This window comes from Brachyhypopomus gauderio, chromosome 13, assembly GCF_052324685.1.
Source record: "Brachyhypopomus gauderio isolate BG-103 chromosome 13, BGAUD_0.2, whole genome shotgun sequence".
In the NCBI taxonomy this organism is placed as follows: domain Eukaryota; kingdom Metazoa; phylum Chordata; class Actinopteri; order Gymnotiformes; family Hypopomidae; genus Brachyhypopomus; species Brachyhypopomus gauderio.
In genome coordinates, this window is record NC_135223.1 from 8,053,247 (window position 1) to 8,081,046 (window position 27,800).

Genomic DNA, 27,800 nt, shown 5'->3' on the forward strand with positions numbered 1-27,800 from the left:
GCATGGCGGGGGGTCAATTATGCTTTGGGGCTGTTTTGCTTCTAATGGTACAGGAAAGCTTCAACGTGTGCAGGGTACCATGAATTCCCTTCAGTACCAGGAGATCTTGGAGGAAAATGTGATGGAGTCAGTCACAAACCTGCGGCTTGGGAGACGTTGGACCTTCCAACAGGACAATGATCCGAAGCACACATCCAAGTCCACTAGAGCATGGTTGAACATGAAAGGCTGGAACATTCTAGAGTGGCCATCGCAATCACCAGACTTAAATCCAATTGAGAACCTCTGGTGGGACCTAAAGAAGGCAGTTGCAGTGCGCAAGCCTAAGAATGTGACTGAACTGGAGGCTTTTGCCCATGAAGAATGGGCTAAGATACCCATAGGTCGCTGCAAGACACTTGTGTCAAGCTATGCTTCACGCTTGAAAGCTGTCATAACTGGAAAAGGATGTTGTACTAAGTACTAAAAAATAATGTCACTAGGGGGTTGAATAAAACTGATAATGATGTGAGCACAGTAAAGACATTTGTGGTTATTCCATCATAAATATTATGTTATGTTTGTCTAATTTATAAGTGCCTCTTTGATATAATTGTAAATAAGATGACTGAAATGATCAAAATCAATGTCAAACTGGCCAAAACACTTTATTTCAGTGGGGGTTGAATAAATTTGATCACAACTGTATGTGTGTGTGTATGAGTGTGTTTGTTTTTGTAAGTGTATGTGTGAGTGTGTGTGTTTATGTAAGTGCAACAGAGGATAAATGCATGGAATGCACTAATAGCAAGGCTAGAAAGCTGTGATAACATTCCCCCATAGGCCAGAGGCAGGCAGAGAAAAACCAGGGAATCCAACCCAAAAAAGTACGCCCGCCCGCCCATCCACAGACCCTCCAGGAGCAGTGGAGTCCCAGGGCCGCACTTCCCAGTGAACCCCCGCATGCCCACCCCAGCTGCTGGGAGAGGAAGACCCCGGACAGCACCTTCCCAACCACAAGGGAACCAGAGAAAACAGAGCCACCCCCCAGGATGCCTCAACACAGCTCTGGTGATGATAGGAGACTCACAGCTCTGACACGTGAATGTAGCGACCCCTGTAGAGACACCAGCGGCCATAGTCAAGTGTATCCCGGGGGCTAGAGCGCCTGACATCAGGGCTAATCTAAAGGTGCTGGCTAAACGTAAATATTCTAAGATAGTTATACACGTCGGCACCAATGATGTGGGATTGAGACAGTCTGATATCACCAAGGATAATGTTAAAGAGGTGTGTGAGTTAGCGGGGACGATGTCAGATGCCGTAATATGCTCTGGTCCCATTCCAGTTCGGCGTGGCGACGAAACCTACAGCAGGTTATGGGCGCTACACCGCTGGATGTCTAAATGGTGCTCAGAAGAGAAGGTAGGGGACGGCACCCATCAAAGTGACAGGTTGACCTCTAGTTGACCCCCCCCACCTCACCCCACCATGTGACGTCATCATATCAATCAACGTCAAGACGATCAAAGTGTATTAAGCAATGCTTTGATATTTTGCTTTGATAAGGTTAATGAAAACTTTATTTTGATCTTCTTTGATACTGGCTCTCCAGAGCTGTATAACCCTAGCCACCTGCGACACACACACACACACACACACACACACACCCCTAGTCACGACATACTGACATACTGATGCGCTCGCACATGACCTTGACTCACGCTGTAGGGAAACCTCCCGTCCACTACCCGCGACACACACACACACACACACAAACACCCCCTAGTCACACACACCCCTAGTCACACAGAAGAGCGCGCGCACAAATATGTCTACTTTGGATAACTTCAAAGTAGCGCGTACTTCAAACAATTAACAAACTCTGATGAACCAATGAAGAATCATTCTCAACCGAGTTAAACCACACTGTATAAACAATAAAATTACCTCTTTTGAAACATAATGTAGAGAACCTTGTTAAACTATCAAGTTTATAATGACAATCTTAAAACAATGTAAATATATGTAAAAGATTAATACATTGTTTTATTCACTGCTTCACTGTTTTTTCTGAAAACATGGAACTCCAGATGTCAGTCTCTCTATATCAAAGAAACTGCCATAACTTTTTATCAAATGTTGGAATATCTCCTCAGCAATCACCTGACTCTTTTAAAACATATCCTTTCAAAAGTCTGCAGGAGCCTATGATACATGTTGGGTCATAGTGCTTAATATCCATTATGTGAAGCTCCACTGTGTAGCAGAGTTTCAGGGAACTTTCTGAAGACTTAGAAAAGGCCTTCAACAGTACATGTGGGTTTAACAATAAATGTGACAAACCCAGAGAAAGTTGCAAAAACACTGGACCGAGGCATGAATTGTGCACCAGTTTAACACCAAGTTTAATCTATGCATAGCAGTTCACAAACATTGCTTCTGTGGCAATTTCTTTAACTTTATCTTAAAGTCCTTTAGCAGAAGCCATGACAGCAGTCACACTGTACATCACATTTTTTTACATCACAAAGTGCTGCATCTGTTATTTTAAATCACCAAAGACAGATTGGGCATTTTGTCGTTCTGAAATATAAAACAACCACAAATCATTACTAAGTTTGCCCTGTGGTATTTATATAACAAATTATCACAGACTGTTGTGCATGACATGAAATGTCGGTTGTCTCATCTACTCGCCAGTCAAAAATGTGAGCAGATGGAACGTCATCTTTGATTTCATTAAGGCCAGAGGCTGTAATAGCAGAGCCTACATTTGTAAATAACTCTGAATGTAATTGGACATCCCAGAAAACAGAGGATGACTGGAGTGGTTAAGACATCATCGTACATGGATATTCTCTGTAATTGCCCTTGTTAGTAGATTCTGCCCTCATTACAGCCTCTAAAAGTGAGCTGTTTACAGTCGACCAGTGAAGGACATCGAGATCTGGATAGCCGCTATTTTGTGCTGTTAAATTTGTTATCTTTTGGTCCCTTAATATGTAGCCCATCATCAATCACACGTGCTACTGTGACTCTACATAGGAAACCTGACCATGAACATGAGCTCACGTTCCTTTTATATTGAGTTTTGTATGTCTAGTCAAAATTACCCAAACTCTCCAAACACACCTTTCACCAAACAATATGTAACTGAGAGGATTGCAGCCAAACATTCTCTTAGTTTAAGGCAAGACACTACAGGTGAATAGGGTAAAAATGTTATCTAGCAATCACTATGAAACTTACCACAATGATTATTAACATTAAGAGAATTACAAGTTTTCTGAAATATTATGTTTAAATATGCAACTTAGGCGTTATCTAATTAAATATATGTTAATGTGCATATATTTCAAAAACAGAAATCTGAACAATGCATAAAGTCAGGTTCAAAATTCTTGTTTTGAATTTTGAGATTCTGAATATCTTTTTATTAATTTATAAATCAGAAAATACTGTCATAAGTAAAAAATATATATATATCAACTTTCGTCACGTTTTTTAGGCATAAATTGTTAGATAATTCAGGCTATAATTGATATATTGGAAAGTTTAGAGCGCCGCGCCCACTCATTATTGAGGGATAGAGAGACAGGGTCAGTAGTAGGGAGACACTACTATATATATATATATATATATATATATATATATAATATCTGTATGTGTATATATACTGTGTATATATATATATATATATATATATATATATATATATATGTGTGTGTGTGTGTGTGTGTGTGTGTGTGTGTGTGTGTGTGTGTGTGTGTGTGTGTGTGTGTGTGTGTGTATACTGTATATGAATCTATGCATGGCACGTAGTGTATATGACGGTGTTTATTGTCATATGGACAATATTAATTCCAGCAATAATATGATTACAAAGCCACATAGTGGCTTTTAAATAGTCCACCATAAGACCACCAAACAAGTTGTTTTACGCGAAGTGCATCCTAAAGAACAACCTACAACTCTAACGTGGGTATTTCTTCCTCTTACCTATTTGTGGTCTTTAGTTTTAATCTAAGAATTTCAATAGCTTAAAAAAAACAGTGCGCAGTGCTCTGGAACCTTTAAGACCGCCACTTGCGTCCGTGTTAACCGTGTTAAGGTAATTTGTACATGGTGCCTTAGACGTTGCAGAGGCGACAGCAGTACATTTTAAATAACATGTTATCTACAATTTAAACTGCTGTATGTTTTCGTAGTCCGGCCCGGATTTTCTGGGACAAGTTGTTTTTTTCTGATCTCCGCTGCATACCGTCAACCCGCCCAGTCCGCGGCCCGGTCTATAACTCGTTCATGTGTTTACAGGATCAGTCCGCGGCCCGGTCTAACTCGTTCATGTGTTTACAGGATCAGTCCGCGGCCGCGCTGAGCAGGTTAGTCTGACTGGAGCGGGGGAGGTAATAACACCGTTAAACAGCAGCGTGACTACGGGCCGGGGCCGCAGTGCGCGGCAGTGGCTCCTCCACGGGCTGAGTTAAACCACCGGCGGCCCACCGGCCCACTAACCCATCGGCCCACCGGGGAAATCCCCGGTAGCAATGTATGCCAGTCCGCCCCTGTTATTGACTACAAACGGGCACTCGCTAAAACACGCTCAGCATACCTAGCCTCACTGATAGAGAAAAATAAAAACAATCCTAGATTTCCTTTTAATACTATTTCCAAACTTACAAAAAATCAAGCAGGCGCAGAACCTCAGATTCCAGTAAACCTCACTAGTAATGTATTTATAGATTTTTTTGATAATAAAATAGAGAACATTAGACAAAATATAAAACCTTTTATTAGCAATACAACTGGTATGTCATCTGGTTTGGTTAATATCGGGCTAAGAGCTTTCAGTCGCTCAGCTCCCCGTCTCTGGAACTCTCTTCCACCGGACATCCCAAATATTGATTCCTTGGACGTTTTTAAATCACGCCTCAAATCACACCTGTTTAGGACTGCATATAGTTTCTAATCTGCTCCCTGCTTTTTGCAGTTTGTTTGTTGTTGTTTATGTTCTTTGCTTTGATTTTATTATTTTATGTATGGTGACCTTGAGAGTGAAAGGCGCCTATAAATAAAATGTATTATTATTATTATTATTATGTCACGTCCAGCCCCTCCCTCCTCCCTGGTCCCGCCTAGCATCCCCGTTCCATGGTTTCTCCCTCTGTCTGCCACGCCCCTTTCCTCATTGTTCCCACCTGCATCTCGTTTCACCGTCTTCTTTTCTTTCTTTCTTTATTTATTTATACAGGAAAGTGTTAAAAGACCAAAGTTTATTTAACAAAATCTGATGATTCACTGTATCAAAGGCTTTACAAAAGTCTATAAAAATCGCACCAGTAATTTGTCCTTTGTTAAGAGAAGTTCGTACTTGTTCTGTAAAAAATAATAATGCATCCATAGTTGATCTACCAGAACGAAATCCATATTGTGAATCACTCAGAAGGTTATTTTTTTCAAGATAACAACTTAACTGATTATAAAGAGTTTTTTCCAATAATTTAGACATTACTGGAAGATCGGTCTATAGTTTGACATAAGCGTTGGATCCTCAGATTTAAAAATAGGAGTAATTAAAGCAGTTTTCCAGACTGATGGAAAAATTGAAAGCCTGATACAGAGATTGATCAGATGATGGTAAAGAGGAATAAAACAATTAGCATGAACCTTCAAAAAATCTGTAGATAGGCCATAGATGTCGCATGAATGTGATCTTTTTAGAGAGTTTAAAATATTGCACAACTCGTTCTGTGTAATCTCTGAAAAGTTAAAGTGAGAAGAAACAAAAGGTGATAAAGAAATACTAGTAGTAGTAGGAGTAGATATGGCTTCAAATTCAGATGCTAGCTCTTTAACAGATCTAACAAAATATTGGTTAAACGAATTTGCTATCTTTTCAGAATCAGTAATTAAAACACCCTCCAATGAGATATAGATATTGTTCCTATATTTCTTACTATTTTCACCTGTATTAACTTTAAGTGTGTTCCATAATGTTTTAGGTTTAGAAGCACTTTGCAAAATTTGTTCTTTGAAATAATTAGATTTAGCGTTCCGTAGTTCAGCAGTACACTTATTTCGAATAACCCTAAAATGTGCTTTACTCTGAGATGTTTTTAACTGCCTACACGTTTTGAGAGAGTTAGCCTTCTGTTTCAGTAATTGTAAGATTTCATTGTTTATCCAAGGTAACCTGTTTTGCCGAAACAGAACTTTCTGAGTAGTAGTGTACTTTTTACGTATGTCCTCCATTCTATTGTGAAACTGAAATAGTATTTGTTCTGGATTTTCTAGAAGTAATTCATTGCTCCAATCAATATTTTCAATTTCCTCATTAAATTGTAACTGTTTAGATTTTGGAACTTTCATAATAGAACGATAATCATGACTAAGGGAAGTTTTCACTTTTTTACGTACAGCATAAACAAGTGAGTGATCAGATATAGAAGTATGAATTACTCCAGAAGAAGATAACTTGGAAGGCTGATTTGTAAAAATAAGATCAAGAACTGTTTTACTAGTATTACCAACTCTAGTTGGCTCTTTAATTAACTGATGGAGTCCCAGTTTTAAAGCAGTGTTTTTTAATGATTTTGACGAGTTATCATTCCAATTCATATTTAAATCTCCCATTATAACAAGTTCTTTTGATTTCACTGATTTTATAGCATCCATAAGCTGTGATAAATAAATACTTGTACTAACATTAGGGGGTTTATAAGTAACAATAACTGTAATTGCATGTTGTGTTGAGAGATGTATAACCAATTGCAATGTCTCAGTCAAAGTTTCAGTTCGTATAATTGAATGTGCATACTTCTGACTTACATAAAAAGCAACACCACCTCCTGTTTTATCACATCGGTTTTTCCGATACAGCTTATAATTTTCTATTGAGAGGAAGGAATCGGGAATTACAGATGTTAGCCATGATTCAGAAATTGCCAATACTTGTGCTTTTGTCTGCATAATCATTAATTTTATTTCATCTAATTTAGAAGCAAGACTCCGTGTATTCAGATGACAAAGTTTAAAACCTTTCATTCTACCAAGCTGAGATGGAGTAGTAGGTATTTTAAAACAATAGCGTACTTTTCCCTGTTTTCCAGATTTGACCATCGCGGTCGTTGGACGGAAGGATAAAGAGGAACGTTCACAGGAAAATATGGAAGTGTCTGGGTTTTTATAATTTGAAAAGGGAGTTGACAATCTAGGCATTTCTGGTTCCAGGAAAAATGTAGGAATAGTGGAGTGATTAATAGAAAAACTAGGAAACCTAGGCATTACTGGAAAATGACACTGTGGTATTCTATTTATATTAAAACCAGAATTATTGTTTCGTATCCCAAGCTGTTCATACAATCCAGACAAGTATAAAAAAGCAGATATAGAAGCATTTGGGACAGGTCCAGGATTAAGTTCAACATTTCCAACAAATAAAAGCATAAGTATTAAAAGTTTAGATGGGAATAGATATTCAGACCTGTTTTTTGCAGAGTTTTTTGAACTTGATTTAAATGTGTCCGTCGTCTACGTGGAGAGTATAGTAACACGCGCAGACATGGAAAGTCTGTTTGCCTTAAGAACTGATAGTTGACTAGAGTTCAACATACGAGCTCGTGCACATTGTTCCAAATCAGTCCATATCACAGAGTATTCCAGTTGTAGTTGTAGTGGCCGACTGGGCCATGCTTTTGTTCCAAGTCTCCATAAGCCATGTGGCCATCCGAGCATGCACGCAAGCCGCAACCAGAACCGGAGGGAAGCTCCAGAGGTAGAGCGAATTGTCTTGGCAAAGCGGTCCCAAAATCCTGCTGACCAAGACGGTCCAGCTGCGCAGACACCTCGCGCCGAGATTGTAGACGACAGCCGACAAACAGCACAGCACACAGTGCCCCGGCACATAGGAGACCAAAAGCCGAAGCAAAACCACCCAGTAGAAACACCAGACGATTTCCACCAGCTCTTGGCAAAAAACCGGTAGAGATATTAAAATTGTGCTTTACCGCTCCGTTTGTCTGTCTCGGACGCCATAGCCCGGTCTGCTTAGGAAACACGGCTTTGTTTGTTTCACAGACTAAGTTTCTCAAACGCAGAAAAAGTAATATGTAGAGATATGGCTTAAAGAAAACTCCAATTGCAGCTACTCCAGCAATAATCAGACCTGCAGACACCTGTATTAGCCGGAGTAAGATGTTAGTAAGCTGCTGAAGTTCACGGCCACACACGGCCGCCGCCATTGTCCCCCAGCCTCGTCTTAATTTCTGTGTATATATTCCCCCGTCAGTTTTACTCCCCTGTGTCAGTCATTGTGTTTCCTATATTTCCTGTTCTTCCCTGTGCCAAGTTCTGCTCTGCGTTCAGTAGTCTATACCTTCCCTTCGCTTCTGTCGTGTGCTAGTCTGGTCTGGTTTGTTCAGTTTAGTCTTCCTTGTTCTAGTTTTGTTTTCTTGGTTTATATATTTAGTTTCCTTTTGTGCGTTTTCCCCTTTACATATCGTTCCCCTGCCTGATTCCCGTTTACGTTTCCTCTGTTGTATATTCCTCCCCGTCGATCTTTTCATGTGTTTAAAGTTTGCGTGCATGTAGTCTTTGTTCGATAGGTTTTCAGTCCAGTTTCTCTTTGGGAGATAAACATCTCTGGTTTTAATACATTTGCGCATTAATCGGTTTGTTACGGTGTTGCAGCTCTGTCTATTTTGTATTTTATGCCTGTGTGTCCTTATGTTCGTGCGACATTCAGGTCCTGTTTAGATTGTGTTCGTACTTTGTATTTCTATTTATCGTAGAGATCTGTCTTGACTTGTTGATATTCTGTTTCTGTTAGTTAAGTCTTTCTCTGTTCCGGTATTCGTATGTTCTCATTAGTTTCCTTACTTCTTTACCTACCTAGGGAGAGGACGCTGGCGCTGGTTGTTCGCCGATTCTCCTATCGATCGATCGATTAAGTATAGTGTTTAAATTTAATTTATTTTCTACTTAAGTTTTCTTGTTTTATATTGTGTGTTTTGAGTTCAGCAGATACTGTTTTAGTGGACCTTTTTAAATTCACGATGTCACGTATGGCCTCACCCCCTCCCTTAGCTGTCACTCCGGGTTCCCTCATGTCTGTGCTCCTTGCCTGTTTATCCCGCCCTGCTCGTTGTCTCCGTGATTCCTCGTATGTTACCACGCCCCTGTGTTATCATTCCCACCTGTTCCTTGTTTCAGTCCTGTGTATTTAAGCCCCTGAGTCTCCCTTGTCTTTCGTCGGGTATTTTGACTGTTTGACTGTTTACTGTTTGATCGTTATACTTGGCCGTTGTGTGTTCCTGTTCTTTTACTCCTTTGCCTGTTACTCGTGATTCCTTCTGTTATGCCTGTCTATGCCTGTTTTACGGACTGCCCTCCCATTATGAACCCAGACTGGCTTAGCGACGATGATGATGGTATGCCCTTGAATAAATCTCGCTCTTCTCAGCAATTGTGTCCGTCCTCTCGCTCCGCAGCGCGAGCTGCGTTACATAATACCCGACCTACCAATGACACAGCGAGAGAGCGAGACTCTGGTGAGTTCGAACACTGTAATGAGATGTTGGCTGGTTTAATCCGGTTCGACTCTCCGGTATTTCAGTACGAACAAACCAGAGACAGGAATACCCCTGGTGCTGTGGGAACAAGGAAGTCTCGTCGCAGACCGAAGAAAGCACAGTCTCTCTCGACTGGCTTTCGCGATGAGACTCCTATTGAGCGCTGTGAGTCTACCCAGCTTGGCGAACACCACAGGGAGGAGCAACCTGTGGTGCAAGCAGCGGGCAGACGGAACGAGCGCACAGACGAGCGTTGGCTTAACCCTCGGTTGGCTCTCGATAGCTACTGCGAGCTCCCGACGCCTCAGAGGAGGCGGAGCCATCGTAGAGAGAGCTACCGAGGGGCTTGTGTGTCTGTGTGTTCTTCCAGGCTCGACCCGGACCCCGTGGAAGAGGACCTCCCTCCGCCGATCCCGGAAGCCACTCCCCGAGGGCTCCCCAAACATTTTTTGGGGGGACGCAGTAGCCACTCACCCCAGGAGTGGCCGGCTCGGACCCGGGATGACGTCAGCATAGCGGACATGCCCCCCCGATGACGTCAGCATGGCGGACACGCCCCGCGATGACGTCAGGGTGGCGGTCACGCCCCCCGAGGACGTCAGGGTGGCGGTCACGCCCCCTGAGCGCATCTCCTCACCTCGGCAGCCTGTCCCAGTGACCCGGAGGAGGTCTACCATGGTTCCCGTCCCCGCGACCCAGGAGGGGTCGTCCACGCCTGCGCCTGTTCCCGCGACCCAGGAGGGGTCGTCCACGCCAGCTCCCGTCCCCGCGACCCAGGAGGGGTCGTCCACGCCGGCTCCCGTCCCCGCGACCCAGGAGAGGTCGTCCACGCCGGCTTCCGTTCCCGCTGCCCGCCAGCGGACGCCGCCTGTTCCCGCTGCCCGCCAGCGGACGCCACCTGTTACCCCAGAGACTGTGCTGCCCACATGTGGGCCTGGACTCAATGTGTTGTCTGTTCCGCCCTGTGTTCCTGCCTCTTATGTTTCCCTGCCCATGTTCCCCATGCTCCCCGGTCCTGTCCCTGGTTTTGTTTTGGTTCCAGTCCCCGTGGTTGTGTCTGTCAAGGTCTGTATTCCTGTTCCTGTGTCTGTTTCCGGTGGTGTCATCTCTGTCCCTGTCCCCATGTCTGTTCCCCAAGTTGTGACCCACCTTGTGCCTGTGCCTGTCTCTGTTGTTCATGGTGTCTTTGCCTCTGTGTTTGCCTCCGCCCTGTTCCCTGGCCCCGCTCCCATGTCTGCTCCCGGTCCTGTCCCGTCCAGCCCTGCTCCCGTGCCTCGCCCGGTCCCTGCCTATGTTGCCATGCCCCGGCCCAGCTTCTGGCCAGTCTCTGTTTCCCCTGTCCCTGCCGTGCCCCAGTCTCCGTGCCCTGCTTTTCCCTTGTCTGTTCCTCTGGTCTGTCCTGTGTCCCGTGATTCCCTGCCCTGTCTGCCCTTGCGTGCCCCGGAGTGGCACGCCTTGAGGGGGAGTAATGTCACGTATGGCCTCGCCCCCTCCCTTAGCTGTCACTCCGGGTTCCCTCGTGTCTGTGCTCCTTGCCTGTTTATCCCGCCCTTCTCGTTGTCTCCGTGATTCCTCGTTTGTTACCACGCCCCTGTGTTATCATTCCCACCTGTTCCTTGTTTCAGTCCTGTGTATTTAAGCCCCTGAGTCTCCCTTGTCTTTCGTCGGGTATTTTGACTGTTTGACTGTTTACTGTTTGATCGTTATACTTGGCCGTCGTGTGTTCCTGTTATTTTACTCCTTTGCCTGTTACTCGTGATTCCTTCTGTTCTTCTCAGCAATTGTGTCCGTCCTCTCGCTCCGCAGTGCGAGCTGCGTTACACACGATAAATCTCCTACCTATTAAAATTCACGATAAATCTCCTACCTGGGCAGCTACCAGTTTTTATCTCCACCGGCATAATGTTGAGCTACTCCATTACTCAGTTGATGAAACTCAACCATCATGGTGTTCCACCATGTTTATCAGTAATTAAACAACTTGGATTACTTCGGAGATCTCGCTATATTCATAGAAGCTCCCGGAGAAAGTTTGTGTATTCCTGTACTGGACACGCCATTCCGGTACTCTACTCAGCAACATGCGTCTCATCTCAAACACGTCATCAGAACACCACAGGTACTCGAGCTACAGTTGTGATCAAATTTATTCAACCCCCACTGAAATAAAGTGTTTTGGCCAGTTTGACACTGATTTTGATCATTTCAGTCATCTTATTTACAATTATATCAAAGAGGCACTTATAAATTAGACAAACATAACATAATATTTATGATGGAATAACCACAAATGTCTTTACTGTGCTCACATCATTATCAGTTTTATTCAACCCCCTAGTGACATTATTTTTTAGTACTTAGTACAACATCCTTTTCCAGTTATGACAGCTTTCAAGCGTGAAGCATAGCTTGACACAAGTGTCTTGCAGCGACCTATGGGTATCTTAGAATCAGAATCAGAATATCTTTATTGTCATTATACCAGGTATAACGAAAATTAAGGTGCCTTACTTGTGGTGTAGAGTGTACAAAAGAAAAAAGAAAAATATATATATGTATTTTTTTAAAGACTAGGTTTAGAAATTACAGAATTTACAAGAACGTCTTTAACAAAAGACAAATAGCTTTAGAAGCAAACATCTCTACAAGACCAACTGGTAACATCAAGATACAAATGTGAATGATCAGCAGTTACAAGTGATTTAGTGTCCGAATAGCAGTGGGGTAAAAGCTGTTTCTCAGCCGATTTGTCCTTGTTTTAATTGCTCTGTACCTTCTACCTGATGGTAGCAGCTCTAAGAGATAATGACCGGGGTGAGAATTGTCCCTGATGATTTTATGGATTTTTTGTAGACAACGAGAGCTGTATAGATCCTCCAGGGTGGGTAAGGAGCACCCAATGATTTTCTCTGCAGACCTCACAATCCTCTGTAGTTCTTTTCTGCATGCTGCAGTGCAACTGGAGAACCACACACAGAGTCCGTGAGTGAGGATGCTCTCTATGGTGGAACGGTAGAAAGACACCAACAGCCTCTGATTAATGTTGTTCTTCCTGAGGATCCTCAGAAAGTAGAGTCTCTGTTGTGCCTTCTTTGTAAGTTCCTTGGTGTTCACACCCCAGGATAGGTCCTCTTGAATGCGAATGCCCAGGAAGCGAAAGTCTGTGACCCTTTCTACACAATCCCCGTTGATGGTGATGGGTTGAATGATTCCTTTTGTCTTCCTAAAATCAATGACGAGCTCCTTTGTCTTTGATGTATTCAGACGTAGATTGTTGTCTGTGCACCACAATGACAGTCGTTCTGCCTCGTCCCGATACGCTGTCACGGGCACTGTCATTCTTCATGGGCAAAAGCCTCCAGTTCAGTCACATTCTTAGGCTTGCGCACTGCAACTGCCTTCTTTAGGTCCCACCAGAGGTTCTCAATTGGATTTAAGTCTGGTGATTGCGATGGCCACTCTAGAATGTTCCAGCCTTTCATGTTCAACCATGCTCTAGTGGACTTGGATGTGTGCTTCGGATCATTGTCCTGTTGGAAGGTCCAACGTCTCCCAAGCCGCAGGTTTGTGACTGACTCCATCACATTTTCCTCCAAGATCTCCTGGTACTGAAGGGAATTCATGGTACCCTGCACACGTTGAAGCTTTCCTGTACCATTAGAAGCAAAACAGCCCCAAAGCATAATTGACCCCCCGCCATGCTTCACAGTAGGCAAGGTGTTCTTTTGTTCATAAGCCTGGTTCTTCCTTCTCCAAACAGCGCTGGTCCATTGTCCCAAACAGTTCTAATTTAGTTTCATCTGACCACAGTACACTGTTCCAAAACCTTTGTGGCTTGTCCACATGACTTTTGGCATACTGCAGTCGACTTTTCTTGTTCTTTGGAGTCAGCAAGGGGGTGCGTCTGGGCGTTCTGGCATGGAGGTCTTCGTTATGCAGTCCGCGCCTTATTGTCTGAGCTGAAACTTCAGTGCCCACATCTGACAGGTCTTTTTTCAGTTCCTTAGCAGTCACGCGGGGATTTTTCTCCACATTACGCTTCAGGTAGCGCACAGCAGTCGCGGTCAGGATCTTCTTTCTGCCACGACCAGGTAACGTTTCCACTGTGCCCTTTAACTTGAACTTGCGAATGATACTTCCGATAGTGTCTCTTGGAATATTTAACAACTTCGCAATCTTTTTATATCCATTGCCATTCTTGTGAAGAGCAATAACCTCTTCTCTTGTCTTCTGGGACCATTCTCTTGCCTTCACCATGCTTGGAAACACACCAGTAGATGTCTAGAAGGAACTGAGTATCAGTCCTTTTAAATCTGCCTAATTGGTGCTTATCATGCTTGATTGCTGCTCGTTGACATCCACAGATGTTTTCAATACCTGATAATAATAATAATAATAATAATCTTTATTTGTATAGCACCTTTCATACATACATGTAACTCAAAGTGCTTTACAGTATAAATAAAAGAAACATTAAAAGGAGATAAGACAAAGACAAAAAGACAAAAAGAAAATGTTAAAAGAAATTAAAGATAAAAATATTAAAATAACATAAAAAGTAAAAAGTGAAGTAAGTAAGATAATAAAAAGTAAAGTAAATAAGATAAAACTATTAAGATAGAGTTTCTTAACTAAAAGCGGATCTAAACAGGAATGTTTTGAGACTGCTCTTAAAACTATGCAAGGATGAAATGCCTCTGAGCTCTTCAGGAAGAGAATTCCAGAGCTTTGGGCCATAGTGGCTAAAAGCACCCTCGCCAATCTTTAATCGGCTTTTAGGAATCACCAGTAGATTACTGTTTGAAGACCTGAGAGACCTGACTGGAACATATCTAACCATCATTTCACTTAGGTAAAGTGGGGCAAGACCATGAAGACATTTAAAAACCATGACTAGAACCTTAAAATCTATTCTAAAGCTGACAGGTAACCAGTGCAGTGAGTGGAGTGCAGGTGTAATATGATCTCTCTTTCTCCTGCGGGTCAGAACCCTTGCAGCCGCGTTCTGAACTCGCTGTAGGTGTGAAATAGAGCTCTTTGGAAGAGCAGATAGAACAGCGTTACAATAATCTAGCCTTGATGTGATAAATGCATGGACAAGTTTTTCACTGTCAGCAGGAGAGAGCATATCTCGGACCTTAGCGATGTTTCGAAGATGAAAGTAATCTGTCTTGCATGTAGTCATGATGTGTGATTTGAAGCTGAGCTCATTATCAAAGGTGACGCCCAGGTTCTTAACACATTGTCTGGCTTTCAGATTCATTTGATTTAAATAAGTCTGGACATCATTCCTTTGTGAATCACTGCCAAGAACAAGAACCTCTGTCTTCTGTTTATTTAACTGCAGAAAATTGTCAGACATCCATGTCTGTATATCATCTATGCAGTCAAACAGTGAGCAAATTGATTTTAGGGCTTTAGGTTCTAGCGAAATATAAAGTTGAGTGTCATCTGCATATTGATGATAACTAATACCATGTTTATTAATGATGTGTGGTAACGGAAGCATATATAGGTTGAATAGTAACGGCCCAAGAATTGATCCTTGGGGGACGCCACAAGTTATTTTTTGATGTGTGGAGGAAGAGGTACCTAATGCTACATAGTAATCACGCCCAGTTAGGTACGATCTAAACCAGTCTAAGACTAAGCCACTAAGGCCTACCCAGCTCTGTAGTCGATCAAGAAGTATTTCATGATCAACGGTGTCAAAAGCGGCACTTAAATCTAGCAGAAAAAGGACTGAGAGTTTGCCTGCATCCTTATTCAATCTCAAGTCATTTACTACCTTAACTAGGGCTGTTTCAGTGCTGTGGAGAGCTCTGAAACCAGATTGAAAAGTGTCATTTATTTGATTTACTTTGACATAATCATCCAACTGGATTGACACAACTTTTTCAATGATTTTGCTAAGAAAGGAAAGGTTAGATATAGGTCCATAATTATTAAGAATTGTGGGATCAAGATTTCTGTTCTTTAATAGTGGTTTAACCATTGCAGTTTTAAAAATTTTAGGGAATTCTCCCAATTGCAGAGACTGATTAACAATCGTTAGAACTTCATTTGCTAATGAGCTCAGAACCTGCTTGAAAAAGCTTGTTGGTAAAGGGTCCAGTTCACATGTAGAGGATTTTAGTGATGAAATCACATCAAGTAGTGTTACCATGTCAACTTCTTGGAAATAAGACATATTAAAGTTAGGCTGAGTAACTGATATAAGGGTGGATGGTCTATTAGTGCTTGTTGCTATGTTCTGCCTTATACTAGTAATCTTGTCTCTAAAAAATATAGCAAACTCCTCACATTTTTCAACTGAAACAGTCTCAGGGAAGCCACAGGAGGTGGGGTTTACTAGCTGATCTATGCTTCTGAACAAGACAGCTGAGTTATTATTGGATGAATTGATTAAGGTAGAGAAATAGTTTTTCCTTGCTGATTTCACTTCACTGTTGTAATTCTGCAATGTTGTTTTATAAATATCAAAATGTACTTGCAATTTTGACTTTCGCCAACGTCTCTCAGCCTGCCTACAATCTTGCCTAAATTTTACAATAGATGGAGTGTTTCTCCAGGGCATCTTAATTTTACCAGAGATTATTTTAGTTACCTTTGGTGCCACAGCATCAATACAGTTCCTAACTCTGTGTGTGAATGTTTCAACTAGCTCATTCCCATTTTCTGAGAGGGGAGGGAGGGACTGTATCATGTCTGTGAAGGCCACGGCACTGCCAGCACTGAGATAACGCTTGGTTATTGTACGCTTTTCACTGAGTGTTCTAGTAGATAATGACATGTTGAAAAATACACCAAAATGGTCAGAGATTGCAACATCAGTAATTTCAGTATTATTAACCTCTATACGTTTAGAAATGACCAAATCTAAGATGTGGCCATGCTTATGAGTTGGGCCTGATGCATGCTGTATGAGATCAAAAGAGTTAAGCATCCTCATGAATTCTGAAGTGATTGGATTTGTGGATATATCCATGTGAATATTAAAATCCCCAGCAATTAAAACATAATCAAAATCAATTAAAATCCTTGAAAGCATTTCTTCAAAATCTTCAAGAAAATCTGCATGTAGTCTGGGAGGATGATAGATAACAATCAAAAGAACTGAATAAGTACTGTTGAGTTGTACTGCCAGATATTCAAACGTAGGATGTTCCCCTAATGAGATCTGCTTACAGCGGAATGCTTTATGGTAAAAACATGCAACACCACCACCTCTCTTATTTACCCTGGAGACATTAAAATAGTTAAAGTCGGGAGGTGAAGCTTCATTTAGCACTATTGCTCCATTGCTATCAAGCCAAGTCTCTGTTAGAAAAAGAAAGTCCAGACAGTAATCTTCAATTAATTTAGCTATTACAAAAGACTTGTTTGTGAGTGAGCGGATGTTTAGTAAGGAGACTTTGAAGACTAGATGTGTTTGATCAGCATCGCTTACATCACTTGTGCATTTCACTGGGATCAAATTTTGTTTGTTACAATGTTTTGTACCCTTATGTTTTCTTCTGATTACATTTTTATTTCGATTCTGAGAGCCATGCCACCGGCTATTTAAAATAACTGGAATGTAGCACTGACTAGGAGCATGGGTTCCAGTGTGTCAGACCTGAGAAATCACTGAGTGTGCAGGAGAAGTAGGTGAGTTCCTACAAGACTGCAGACTGTAGTGTTGTGGAACCTCTTCAATCTCCTGGAGTTTACCTCTGAGACTGTGGACAGATTCTCTGACAGGAGATGGGCTCCTTTGACTGACATTACTGACGTTACTGCTGGCGGTTGGGTGCAGATTCCGCATGTGAGTGATTCCATACATTAGATTATCCACAAGCATTTGAGTCCCAGCCCTGTTAGGGTGAAGCTGATCAGGTTTAAAAAGCTCAGGACGCCTCCAAAAGATGTTGAAATTGTCGATGAAGTTTACCTTCCGATGTGCACAGGCTGTAGTGAGCCAGCTGTTTAGAGCCAGCAGTCTGGTAAAGTGACCACTGCCTCGACGTGCAGTTGGTATTGGTCCAGAAATGAACACTTCACACCGGGAAAACTCCAGAATGTCGAGCAGATGGTTAAAATCCTGTTTCAGTATCTCAGACTGTTGTTTGTAAACATCGCTAGAGCCGACATGTACAATCAGTCTTTCCGTGGCTGGATGGCCATGCAATATGCGTGGAATCATGGGTATCACTTCACAGACAGTAACACGAGGAAAGCAAAAGGCCTTAATACTGTTGCTCCATACATCTCTGATGACTGAGTCCCCAATTAGCAGCGTTTTGGGCTGTGGCGGTGTTCCTCGTCTTCTTTCACCATTAATGATGGAAAACACTGGAATGAACCTCTGTTCTTAGGAGTGGTAGTCGTAAAGGGGTTGAATAATTGTGTCAATGAAGAAATCACAAAAAGGCCATTTAATACTTTATGACAAAGAAAATTGATGCTATCTTAGTTGCATTTAGTTCTTTAACAAGTCCTTGTAAGATTTCATTATGAACACAATTACAAATGTGCACTGAATTCCATAAAACCCTTCGCAGCATTGGGGGTTGAATAAATTTGATCACAACTGTAAACACGCTGATGGAAGGAGGTTTGCACCCAAAATCTCACAATACATGGCCCCATTCATTCTTTCATGTACATTGACCAGTCGTCCTGGTCCCTTTGCAGAGAAACAGCCCCAAAGCATGATGTTGCCACCCCCATGCTTCACAGTTGGTATGGTGTTCTTTGGATGCAACTCAGCATTCACTGTCCTCCAAACATGACGAGTTGTGTTTTTACCAAATAGTTCTACTTTGGTTTCATCTGACCATATGACATTCTCCTAATACTCTTCTGGAACATCCAAATACTCTCTAGCAAACTTCAGACGTGCCTGGATATGGACTGGCTTAAGCAGGGGGACACGTCTGGCACTGCAAGATCTGAGTCCCTGGCGTCGTAGTGTGTTGCTGATGGTAGCCTTTGTAACGTTGGTCCCAGCTTTCTGCAGGTCATTCACTAGATCCCCCCCTTGTGGTTCTGGGATTTTTCCTCACCGTTCTTGTGATCATTTTGACCCCACGGGCTGAGATCTTGCGTGGAGCCCCAGATCGAGGGAGATTAGTAGTGGTCTTGTAGGTCTTCCATTTTCTGATTATTGCTCCCACAGTAGATTTCTTCACACCAAGCTGCTTGCCTATTGCAGATTCAGTCTTCCCAGCCTGGTGCAGGTCTACAATTCGGTTTCTGGTGTCCTCCGACAGCTCTTTCGTCTTCACCATAGTGGAGTTTGGAGTGTGACTGTTTGAGGTTGTGGGCAGGTGTATTTTATACTGTTATCGACTTCAAACAGGTGCCATTAATACAGGTAATGAGTGGGGGAAAGAGGAGCCTCTTAAAAAAGAAGTTACAGGTCTGTGACAGCCAGAAATCTTGCTTGTTTATAGGTGACCAAATACTTATTTTCCACCATTATTTGCAAATAAATTCTTTAAAAGTCAGACAAAATGATTTTCTCAATTATTTTTCACATTTTGTCTCTCATAGTTGAGGTCTACCTATGATGTCAATTACAATTTAAATGAAAAGTTGCATGGAGATGCTTTTTTGGCAGACCACCTGCTGAGAAACGCACCCCTCTTAATTCTGACTACACTGTTACATTCATGAAACTCATGGTCCCATGAATTGGTCCAAACTATATACATCTAACGTGATTTTGAGCTATGACCAACAGAGAGTGAGTTCCCGAGAGGGAGGTGTATATGAAGGTGGGGGTGCTTAATTCAAGGTGTATCTTGACGGCAGGGGTTCTGAATTCAAGATGTATATGATGGCGGGGGTGCTGAATTCAAGGTGTATTCACTCATGTATAACATTACCAACCGTCAAGACGTTTGGGACTGAACAGGAATTACATAAAGAATTCACGTTTATAAATGCACACCAAGATGGACTTTATTTATCCCTCACATACTTTCCTTTTTTTCTGTCTCTCTTTAAATTGTTGTCATGGTGACCAGCGTCGGCCAGAGGAGGATGGGTTCCCCCCTGAGTCTTGGTTCCTCTCAAGGTTTCTTCCTCATGCCCTTAGGGAGTTTTTTCTTGCCACTGTCGCCCTTGGCTTGCTCACTGGGGGCTTGGACTCGGACACTTGTAAAGCTGCTTTGTGACAACTGTTGTAAAAAGCGCTATATAAATAAAATTTGATTGATTGTGTATCTGACGGCAGGGGTGCTGAATTCAAGGTGTATCTGACGACAGGGGTGCTGAATTAAAGGTGTATGTGACAACAGGGGTGCTGAATTCAAGGTGTAAAAAAGTCAGTAGAATACAGATGCACAGAATACAAATCCACAGTCCTTAGCTTCACAGTATATGTTGTCATGGCAACTAACCTTCATTTATTCTGACCTGGTTTTGGAACTCTGAGTTTACACAAACACTGATTCAGATTAGTGGCTAAATAAGTTTCTGGAATACTCTCCAGTTTAGTAACCCTAGATAGTGTACTGTGCACGAGACACGAGATCATGGAAGAGTAAAGCAAAACCAAGACATGAGGAAGAAACTTAAAGAATCACTTAAAGATGCTAGTATGGGGGCAAGAGTGATAACTTTCCTTACAAGTATTGGTATGTGTATGTGTGGGTATTCAGCTTAAACACCTGAACTCTTTTTGTATCCATAAAACCTGCACAGGTATAATATATTGGTCCTAAATGTATGCACAAATATTAAAGACAGCAATGAAACAATAATAAGATAAGATGAAGTATGAGTAAGTTAATTAATTTGTTCAGTAAAGCTAATCCTTTTCTGCATATATTCTGAATAATTTTAAGCTATAGAATTCAGGGAGCATGTGCCCACGATGCGTTGTGCACGACAGGCTGTGTAGAACAGGACTAGTGGTGTTGAGTCTGTGGTGTTTTGTGTCCGGGTGTTATGGCTCCTTTTAGACTAACCCCTCTCTGTTAATACTTCATGCAGATGTATTTATTTTCCAGACTTTGGATGTCAATTTGAGAGAACATCTCCATAGAGCACATGTGCTCAAACAGCTGCTTCATCTGCATCTTCTCATCCGAATCCAGAAGCATCAGCACCATCTAAGTACACAGATATGCTCACATTATAACTTCACTTGTTAAAGCAGTGAAGCTAAATTATCTCACACAGAACCCTTTGCTTACATAAACTGTAAACGAACAGCTACAAAGCATAAATGTTTACCTAGGGTTCCTGGTATGAGTAATGGTCTTACCGAGAACCTTTCAGTGGTGTGGAGGTGTCTGAGGATCTGGTAGACCAGACTGGGGTCAGCTGACAGAAGGACCATGTCCAATGCCTGTATGATGAAGCTGAGCGTGCGTGCGTCCAGATGTGTGCTGATGTACTGGGGCAGTCTCGCCGGGGGGATACTGACCAGCAGCTGGACACAAGCTGCTGTGTCCTCATGTGAACAGACTGCATTTAGTACCTGGCCAAACTCGTAAACACTGCATGGCTGCAGGTTCATGCACTGACTCCTCTGCCCCTCCCAGCTGTTCTCTGCTGTCTCATCCTCCTCCCACTCCACCTGCACAGACAGTGATGGACCAGGTGGGCAAAGTCCCAGCATGCTCTAGACATACCCAGTAGCTCTTGTGGCTTTCGTGCATCCGCCTAGTCTAACTGGAGAATTCAAATAAGCTGAAACTGAATACTACAAGTTATGACCAATGGAACAGATTGACTCCATCACTGAACAGCAGGGGTATGTAGTAATGATTGGTCTGCAGAGAAGGACGTGCAGTAGAACTGTTTACCTACCTCAGTGATAACTACACTCTTGCGAGGCTGTATGGGATACAACCTGTCCTGTTCCTTCAGCAAGGTGGTGACCTCTTTGTGCAGGGCCATGACCTCTGCCAGCTCACACTCAACCCCCTGTACACTTGCATTTAGACATAGAACTTCCTGCAAATCTAAACTACATGCCATATAATCCTACACACACACACACACACACACACACACACAGCTCATAAACATGTATATGCACTATAACACACATGAACATCAAAAATGGGCCTAACCCTAGCTGGCGTAACCATAACCCTGATATGCTGCACTTACTGCTATAATGTAGGTGTATATTCAAGTGTTTGAATAGGCTGTAGGGCGACCCTACATGCAAAGTGAATGTGCGGGTACAGGGAGTACCTGTAATGTTCTCTTACCTGTAAGCCCTTATTGGCCAAGGCACGTCTGTAGAAGGCTTTCTTGTTGGAAGGCTCAAGTTTTAAAGCAGAGTCACAGTCTTGCTTGGCTTCAGCAAAGCACTGTAGTTTAATAAAGCAGAGAGCCCTGTGAGAGGGAGAGAACAGTTACACTCTGATCCCAGCTACTGTAACAGGTAGTCATTCCAGATCATTGTGGACCACACCAACACAAATAGTATATATATATATATATATATATATATATTTGTGTTGGTGTAATATTTAGACCTGCCCCAAAGTGTGGAGAACCCCCAAAGAAGCGTACGACCCAGACTGTTGCCCAGAGTGAATCATGGGGGTGGATCAGTGATGGGTTGGGCTGCCATATCATGACATTCCCTTGGCCCAATACTTGTGCTAGATGGGCGCGTCACTGCCAAGAACTACCGACCCATTCTGGAAGACCATCTGCATCCAATGGTTCAAACATTGTATCCCTGAAGGAGGTGCCGTGTATCAGAATCAGGCTTTATTGGCCAAGTATGCTCACGCATACAAGGAATTTGTGTTTGGTTACAGTAGCTCTGTCAGGGCTGTACCCGGTGCTGCTCCTCCTGTCGCCACAGGAGGGGACTCACGAGCCAACACTCGTTCGCGGACCAGCGCTTGCGCTCAGACCAGCGTTGTTTCACGAACACGTTCACGCACACACAATCAGCAATGATGACCTGCAGCTGTTCGCCTTCTTACTTAAGGAGGACGACTGCAGAGTCTCATTGCCGAGTTGTTTGTTGGCGTCTCCACGCGCTTTCAGCCAGCCTTTCCTTGCGTTTCATGTTTCCTCGTTGTATTCACCTTGTTCGCTGTTTTCCGTCATTTTCCGAGTTCGCTCACCTCTTCGCCACTTCTGGCCATTCCCAAGTTTTCCAGCCCTATTATTTCTCTATCCCGTTTTGTTTGTATATTGAGAAGGGTTTTTCATTTGCTCCCCGTTGTGGATTGAGAGCCAGCTACTTCTCCTGGCGTTTCTTTTGTTTTGATTTTCTCGCGTCGAGCATTCCACGATCTTTTGGTTTCTCTTTCTGTTTCGAAGTTCCCATCCGTTCGTCCCTTTCACGGTGGGTTTTTGTTTGGTGCTTTTCCAGCATTCCTTTTGGCGGAGGTTTCAGTTCGCTGTTTATTTTGTGATCAGCATTTGGGTCTTCCTTATTCAAAAATATACGCGTTGTGTGCAGGGTCGCATACCAACGCGTAACAAGCTCCCAGTGCACAAAAACTAACAATAACATTACCGAAGTAAAAACATTTACTTACACATGAAACACACACACAAAACATACATTTTTTACATACACATACATTGTACACAGTGTACAGAGTTGTATATATACAGTAAAGTGCTGAGTACAGCAGTAAACAGGCACTGAGGTGCAGACTGAATTAGATAAGTTAAACTGAATTAAAATAAGGCATAAATATGGGAACAGGATAATTACTGGCAGGGGCAATAAGTACAGTGTATTCTTATGCACCATCACCAGATAATAAAGTGCAGTACAGGAGGTGAACAGGGTGAGAGGGACGAGCTGGATGGATTGTACGTAACAGTCTTGTGTGTACAGGTTGGAACACAGATGTCCTCACAGAAGCTGATGTAGGACGTCACTGTGTCAGTGTATTCGTCCAGGCTGCTTGTAGCGTCGTCAAACACACACCAGTCTGTTGACTCCATGCAGTCCTGAAGACTTTCTTTTGCCTCACTGGTCCACTTCTTTACAATACTAACCTCAGGCTTGAGCATCTGTCTGTAGGTTGGGAGAAGATTGACCATAGAGTGGTCAGATAGGCCCAGAGCAGCTCGGGGAACAGAGCGATATGCCCCCTTTAATACAGTATAGCAGTGATGGAGAATATTACCCTGGTGGGGCAGGTAACATGCTGTCTGTATTTAGGCAGCTCACTAGTGAGTTTCGCTCTGTTGAAATCCCCTAAAATGATGAAATCTGAGTCTGTGTGTTTGTGCTCCGTGCTGATGATCTGGTCAGTGAGAGCGTGCAGTGCCTCGCGCACGCACGAACTTGGCGGGATGTAAACTCCGCCGAGCACCACAGAGGAGAACTCACGCGAGCAGTAGAACGGTTTACAGTTGATGAACACAGACTCCAGATCAGGACTGCAGGTCTTCATGAGCACAGTGACGTCTGTACACCAGCCGCAGTTAATATAAAAACAGATTCCGCCGCCTCTAAGTTTTCCTGAGGTCTCCATGTTGCGGTCCGCTCTGTAGAGATGAAAGCCGGCGAGCTGCAGTGCGCTGTCCGGGGTGGCCTCAGTGAGCCAGGTCTCGGTGAAGCACAGTGCCGCAGAGAGAGAAAAGTTCTTATTGGTCCGGTTCATAAGTGAAAGTTCGTCCATTTTGTTGACTAGCGAGCGGAGGTTGGCCATATGAATGCTTGGTAGCGCTGTGCGGTGTCCGCGCTGACGAAGTTTAATGAGCGCTCCCCCGCGTCTCCCGCGCCTTCGTGTCCTCCTGCGTCTCCGGCCGAGCGCGGCTGCTCCGCTCACTAAAACTTCCAAAAAGCAGTCAGAAAACGGGAAATCAGGAGTAATGCCATGTGGCATGGACTGCCTGATGTAGAGGAGATCCTCCGCCCTGTATGTGAACGTATTAGGTTCACATGTAGCGGCACAAACAAACAAAAACAGACAAAGCGCAACGGAGCTTCTGGCCAGTGTCGCCGTCTGCGGCGCCATCTTGGTGTCAGGATGACAGTGCACCAATACACACAGCAAGACTGGTGAAAGACTGGTTTGATGAACATGAAAGTGAAGTTGAACATCTCCCAGTCACCAGATCTAAATATTATTGAGCCACTTTGGGGTGTTTTGGAGGAGCGAGTCAGGAAACGTTTTCCTCCACCAGCATCACGTAGTGTACCTGGACACTGTCCTGCAAGAAGAATGGCTTAAAATCCCTCTGACTTGTATATGTAATTCCCAAGATGAATCAACGCTGTATTGGCCGCAAAAGGACCCTAGACTACACTAATAAATTATTGTGGTCAAAAACCAGGTGTTTCAGTTTCATTGTCCTACTCCTGTATATATATATATATATATATATATATATATATATATATATATATATATATATATATATATACACACACACACACACATACATACATACATATATATTAGTGGTGGGACTTTAACGCCTTAATTTTGATTAATTAATTACAGGAAAATTAATTTTAACGCATTTTAACGCATGAGACACTTTTGCACCGTGGAATGTTTCTCAGTGCACGAGTTCCAGACATACAGATTATATGGACGCACAATAAGATCATGATGGAGATGACTGAAGAGGCTATGCTGGTGGATGGGAAATTTAAATATAAGAAACTTCCAGATGGAAGTACAAACACAAATAGTGTTATTTGCACTTTTTGTAGGAAGGAGTTTGCTTATCACAGGAGCACTTCCACCCTTCGTTACCACCTCAACGCAAAACATGTTGGGGCTAACGCACAGGTCAGTAATGATAACTTAGCTGCTAAATGTATTCCTAGTACGATAGGGTGACCAAACGTCCATATTTCCTGGGACAAGTCCGTATTTCACATCCTGTCCTGGGGGTCCCGGGTTTTTTTTTAGTAAGGAAATGTCCTGGTTTTTAAATTACCTTCATTGGACCATTAAGACTGGATTAAACTTTCGTGAGTGACCGTAGCGAGCGACTCCACACACCTCGCGTGAGCGGCAGAGGCGTTTAAACGTGACGCGTCACATTATTTACAGTGTTGTTCGCTCTCTGTGGTTGAAGATAAAGGCTTACAAGAAGTGCTGCAAATTGCGTCAGCTGATGCAAGTTACAAACTACCGTCCAGAAAGACAATGTCGAAGAAAATCCAGCAGCTGTATGATGAGGAAAGGGAAGTTAAACAAGAATTATCTTGATGTGACAGCTCATATTATAGATGATGAATGAAAGATTTGCTTTGAGCATGCAGAAGACCACTTCTAGGCACTATGGAGATGCCTGTGGCAGAGGCCTGGAAAATTAAAGAAAAAGTATACCATCTAAAATGGTATTAAAAAACATCTTCTGATTTACTTCACTTCTTATTCCAATATCCTGGAGCAAAACTCCCAAAATTAAACAAAATTTTAGGTCAGAATTTCCAGTGTTCTGGACTGGTGGGAAAATAAACAAGATGTTGAAGTTTATGATTATGTTCATTGATTCATTCATCATTCAAACTTAAATTAATATTTCTTATGGTAAATACTGAAATGTGATAAAAATGCGATTAATTAATTACAAAGCTTCTGATTATTTCGATAGATTTTTTTAAATCGCGTTCCACTCCTAATAAAAGTATATATATATATATATATATATATATATATATATATATATATATATATATATATATATATATATATATATATCATACCTGTCAAGTGTCCCGTTTTGGGACAGTCCCGTATTTTACCGCTCTGTCCCGGCGTCATCCCGTATTTTTATTTTCCCGTATATGTCCCGTATTTTCAGTTTTCAATTTTTATTTTTTTAAAGCATTCATGTGCCGCTCCAAACAGAATTCTGTCACTAGCATCGCGAGAACTGCCACCCAGACTACTGCAGGTAGTGACAGAATTCTGTTTGGCGCGGCACATGAATGCTTAAAAAAAAAACATTGAAAACTCGCGGGTTTAGTGTCGACAGTGGGAGCAAACCTGGAACAACAAATCAGAGATGGATTTAACGAGAGAAGGCAGTCCTGCCTAAAAAGCTAAGCGTACGTGTAAGTAGGGCTGTCGCGGTGAAAGAATTTCCCCTGCGGTTATTTAAGGTGGCTCAACACCGCGATATGCGGTATGACACGATATGCGTCATTTGTCGTCTAAAATCTTAATTTTAGAGCTATATAATTGTTTTATTGTTTTTATTGTAAAGGGGTTCTTATTGTTTTTAAATTGCAAAGAAGACACAGTTTTAAGAGCAGTTATATATGTGTTTATTGTCAAATAGAGAACACAGAAGTCAAATGAGATGCAGTAAGAACCCATGCTCTTTCGCTTTCTTAAAAGTGTAGGGTAAATATTTTAAACGAGATTTTAAACACAAAAAGAGAATTTAATAAATAAATCAATAAAACGAAATCTTTCCTTAACCAGAAGAATAACGTCTCAGCTTAAACCTGAGTTGTCACGTCCCTGTTGCGCGCTAAGAAAACCAACTTATTCAGCTTATGTGGTTTCAGTGAGGAGCGGAAAGGGCTAACAATATTCCCAGCAGTACTAAAAACTCGCTCTGATGATGCGCTTGTTGCACAAATGCACATGTACTTGCGGGCGAGTTTGGAGAGCAGAGGAAATCTAGCCTCATTGACGCGCCACCAGGCGAGTGGATCTGCGTGGATTTGGCTTGAACCCGAAATGCTCCCAAACCGGCGAAGTTGCGTTTTGTTTTTTGACCAGAGCATCTGCCGTAGCTTCCATCTTTGAAAAAAGGAGACGGATTGTTGATCAGCCGCACCGGATGATAACAGGGGGTTGATGGGAAAATGAGTTTACATCTTGCACAGGCACTTTCCCCTCGCATGGGAAAAAACACCAATGTTGCGGTAGTTGCGGTTAATTCCCGTACGTTGCGATTTTCTCATCAATAGCGCGGTATTGCTATACTGCGGTTATCGCGACAGCCCTACGTGTAAGTACCTTGACGAATAGGACAGGGAATTTACTTTCCTAAAGAGGAGCATGAAGGGGCATAGCTACTCATTCTGTAATATATGTAGCTGTGATTTTAGTGTCTCTCATGGGGGAAGGAACAATGTCCGTCGGCACGAACAATCTGCCAAGCACAAACGCAGGCTAGTAAAGGCACAGAAATATGCCCAGGAGATGTCCCCATTTGTAGCTAGAAATACCACTAAAAAATTTTTTTATTCATTTGTAGTTGTAAACATATTTGGGGTGTTTCTTCACTTTTTGCCACTCCAAAGATGTTTTCGTTTCTCCTACAACCTCGATTGCAGCT

The 27,800-nt window shown here is 42.6% G+C and overlaps 1 protein-coding gene across 5 annotated transcripts in view; it reads right to left on the reverse strand.

The window, feature by feature from the left end:
* Positions 1 to 11,736: 11,736 nt before the first annotated feature.
* The window catches only part of spag1b (sperm associated antigen 1b), a 36,659-nt gene continuing 20,595 nt past the window's right edge, over positions 11,737 to 27,800 (reverse strand). For 4 of the 5 annotated variants that reach the window (XM_076970582.1, XM_076970580.1, XM_076970583.1 and 1 more), the window contains exons 16-19: positions 21,767 to 21,893; positions 21,357 to 21,533; positions 20,809 to 21,123; positions 19,494 to 20,653 (exon numbers count right to left, since the gene is read on the reverse strand). In XM_076970582.1, the coding sequence (XP_076826697.1) occupies positions 20,519 to 20,653; positions 20,809 to 21,123; positions 21,357 to 21,533; positions 21,767 to 21,893 (754 nt within the window). In that variant the 3' untranslated portion in view covers positions 19,494 to 20,518. Of the gene's footprint in view, positions 13,929 to 19,493; positions 20,654 to 20,808; positions 21,124 to 21,356; positions 21,534 to 21,766; positions 21,894 to 27,800 lie in introns of those variants that run through there. The other variant, XM_076970581.1, reaches the window with a different exon arrangement.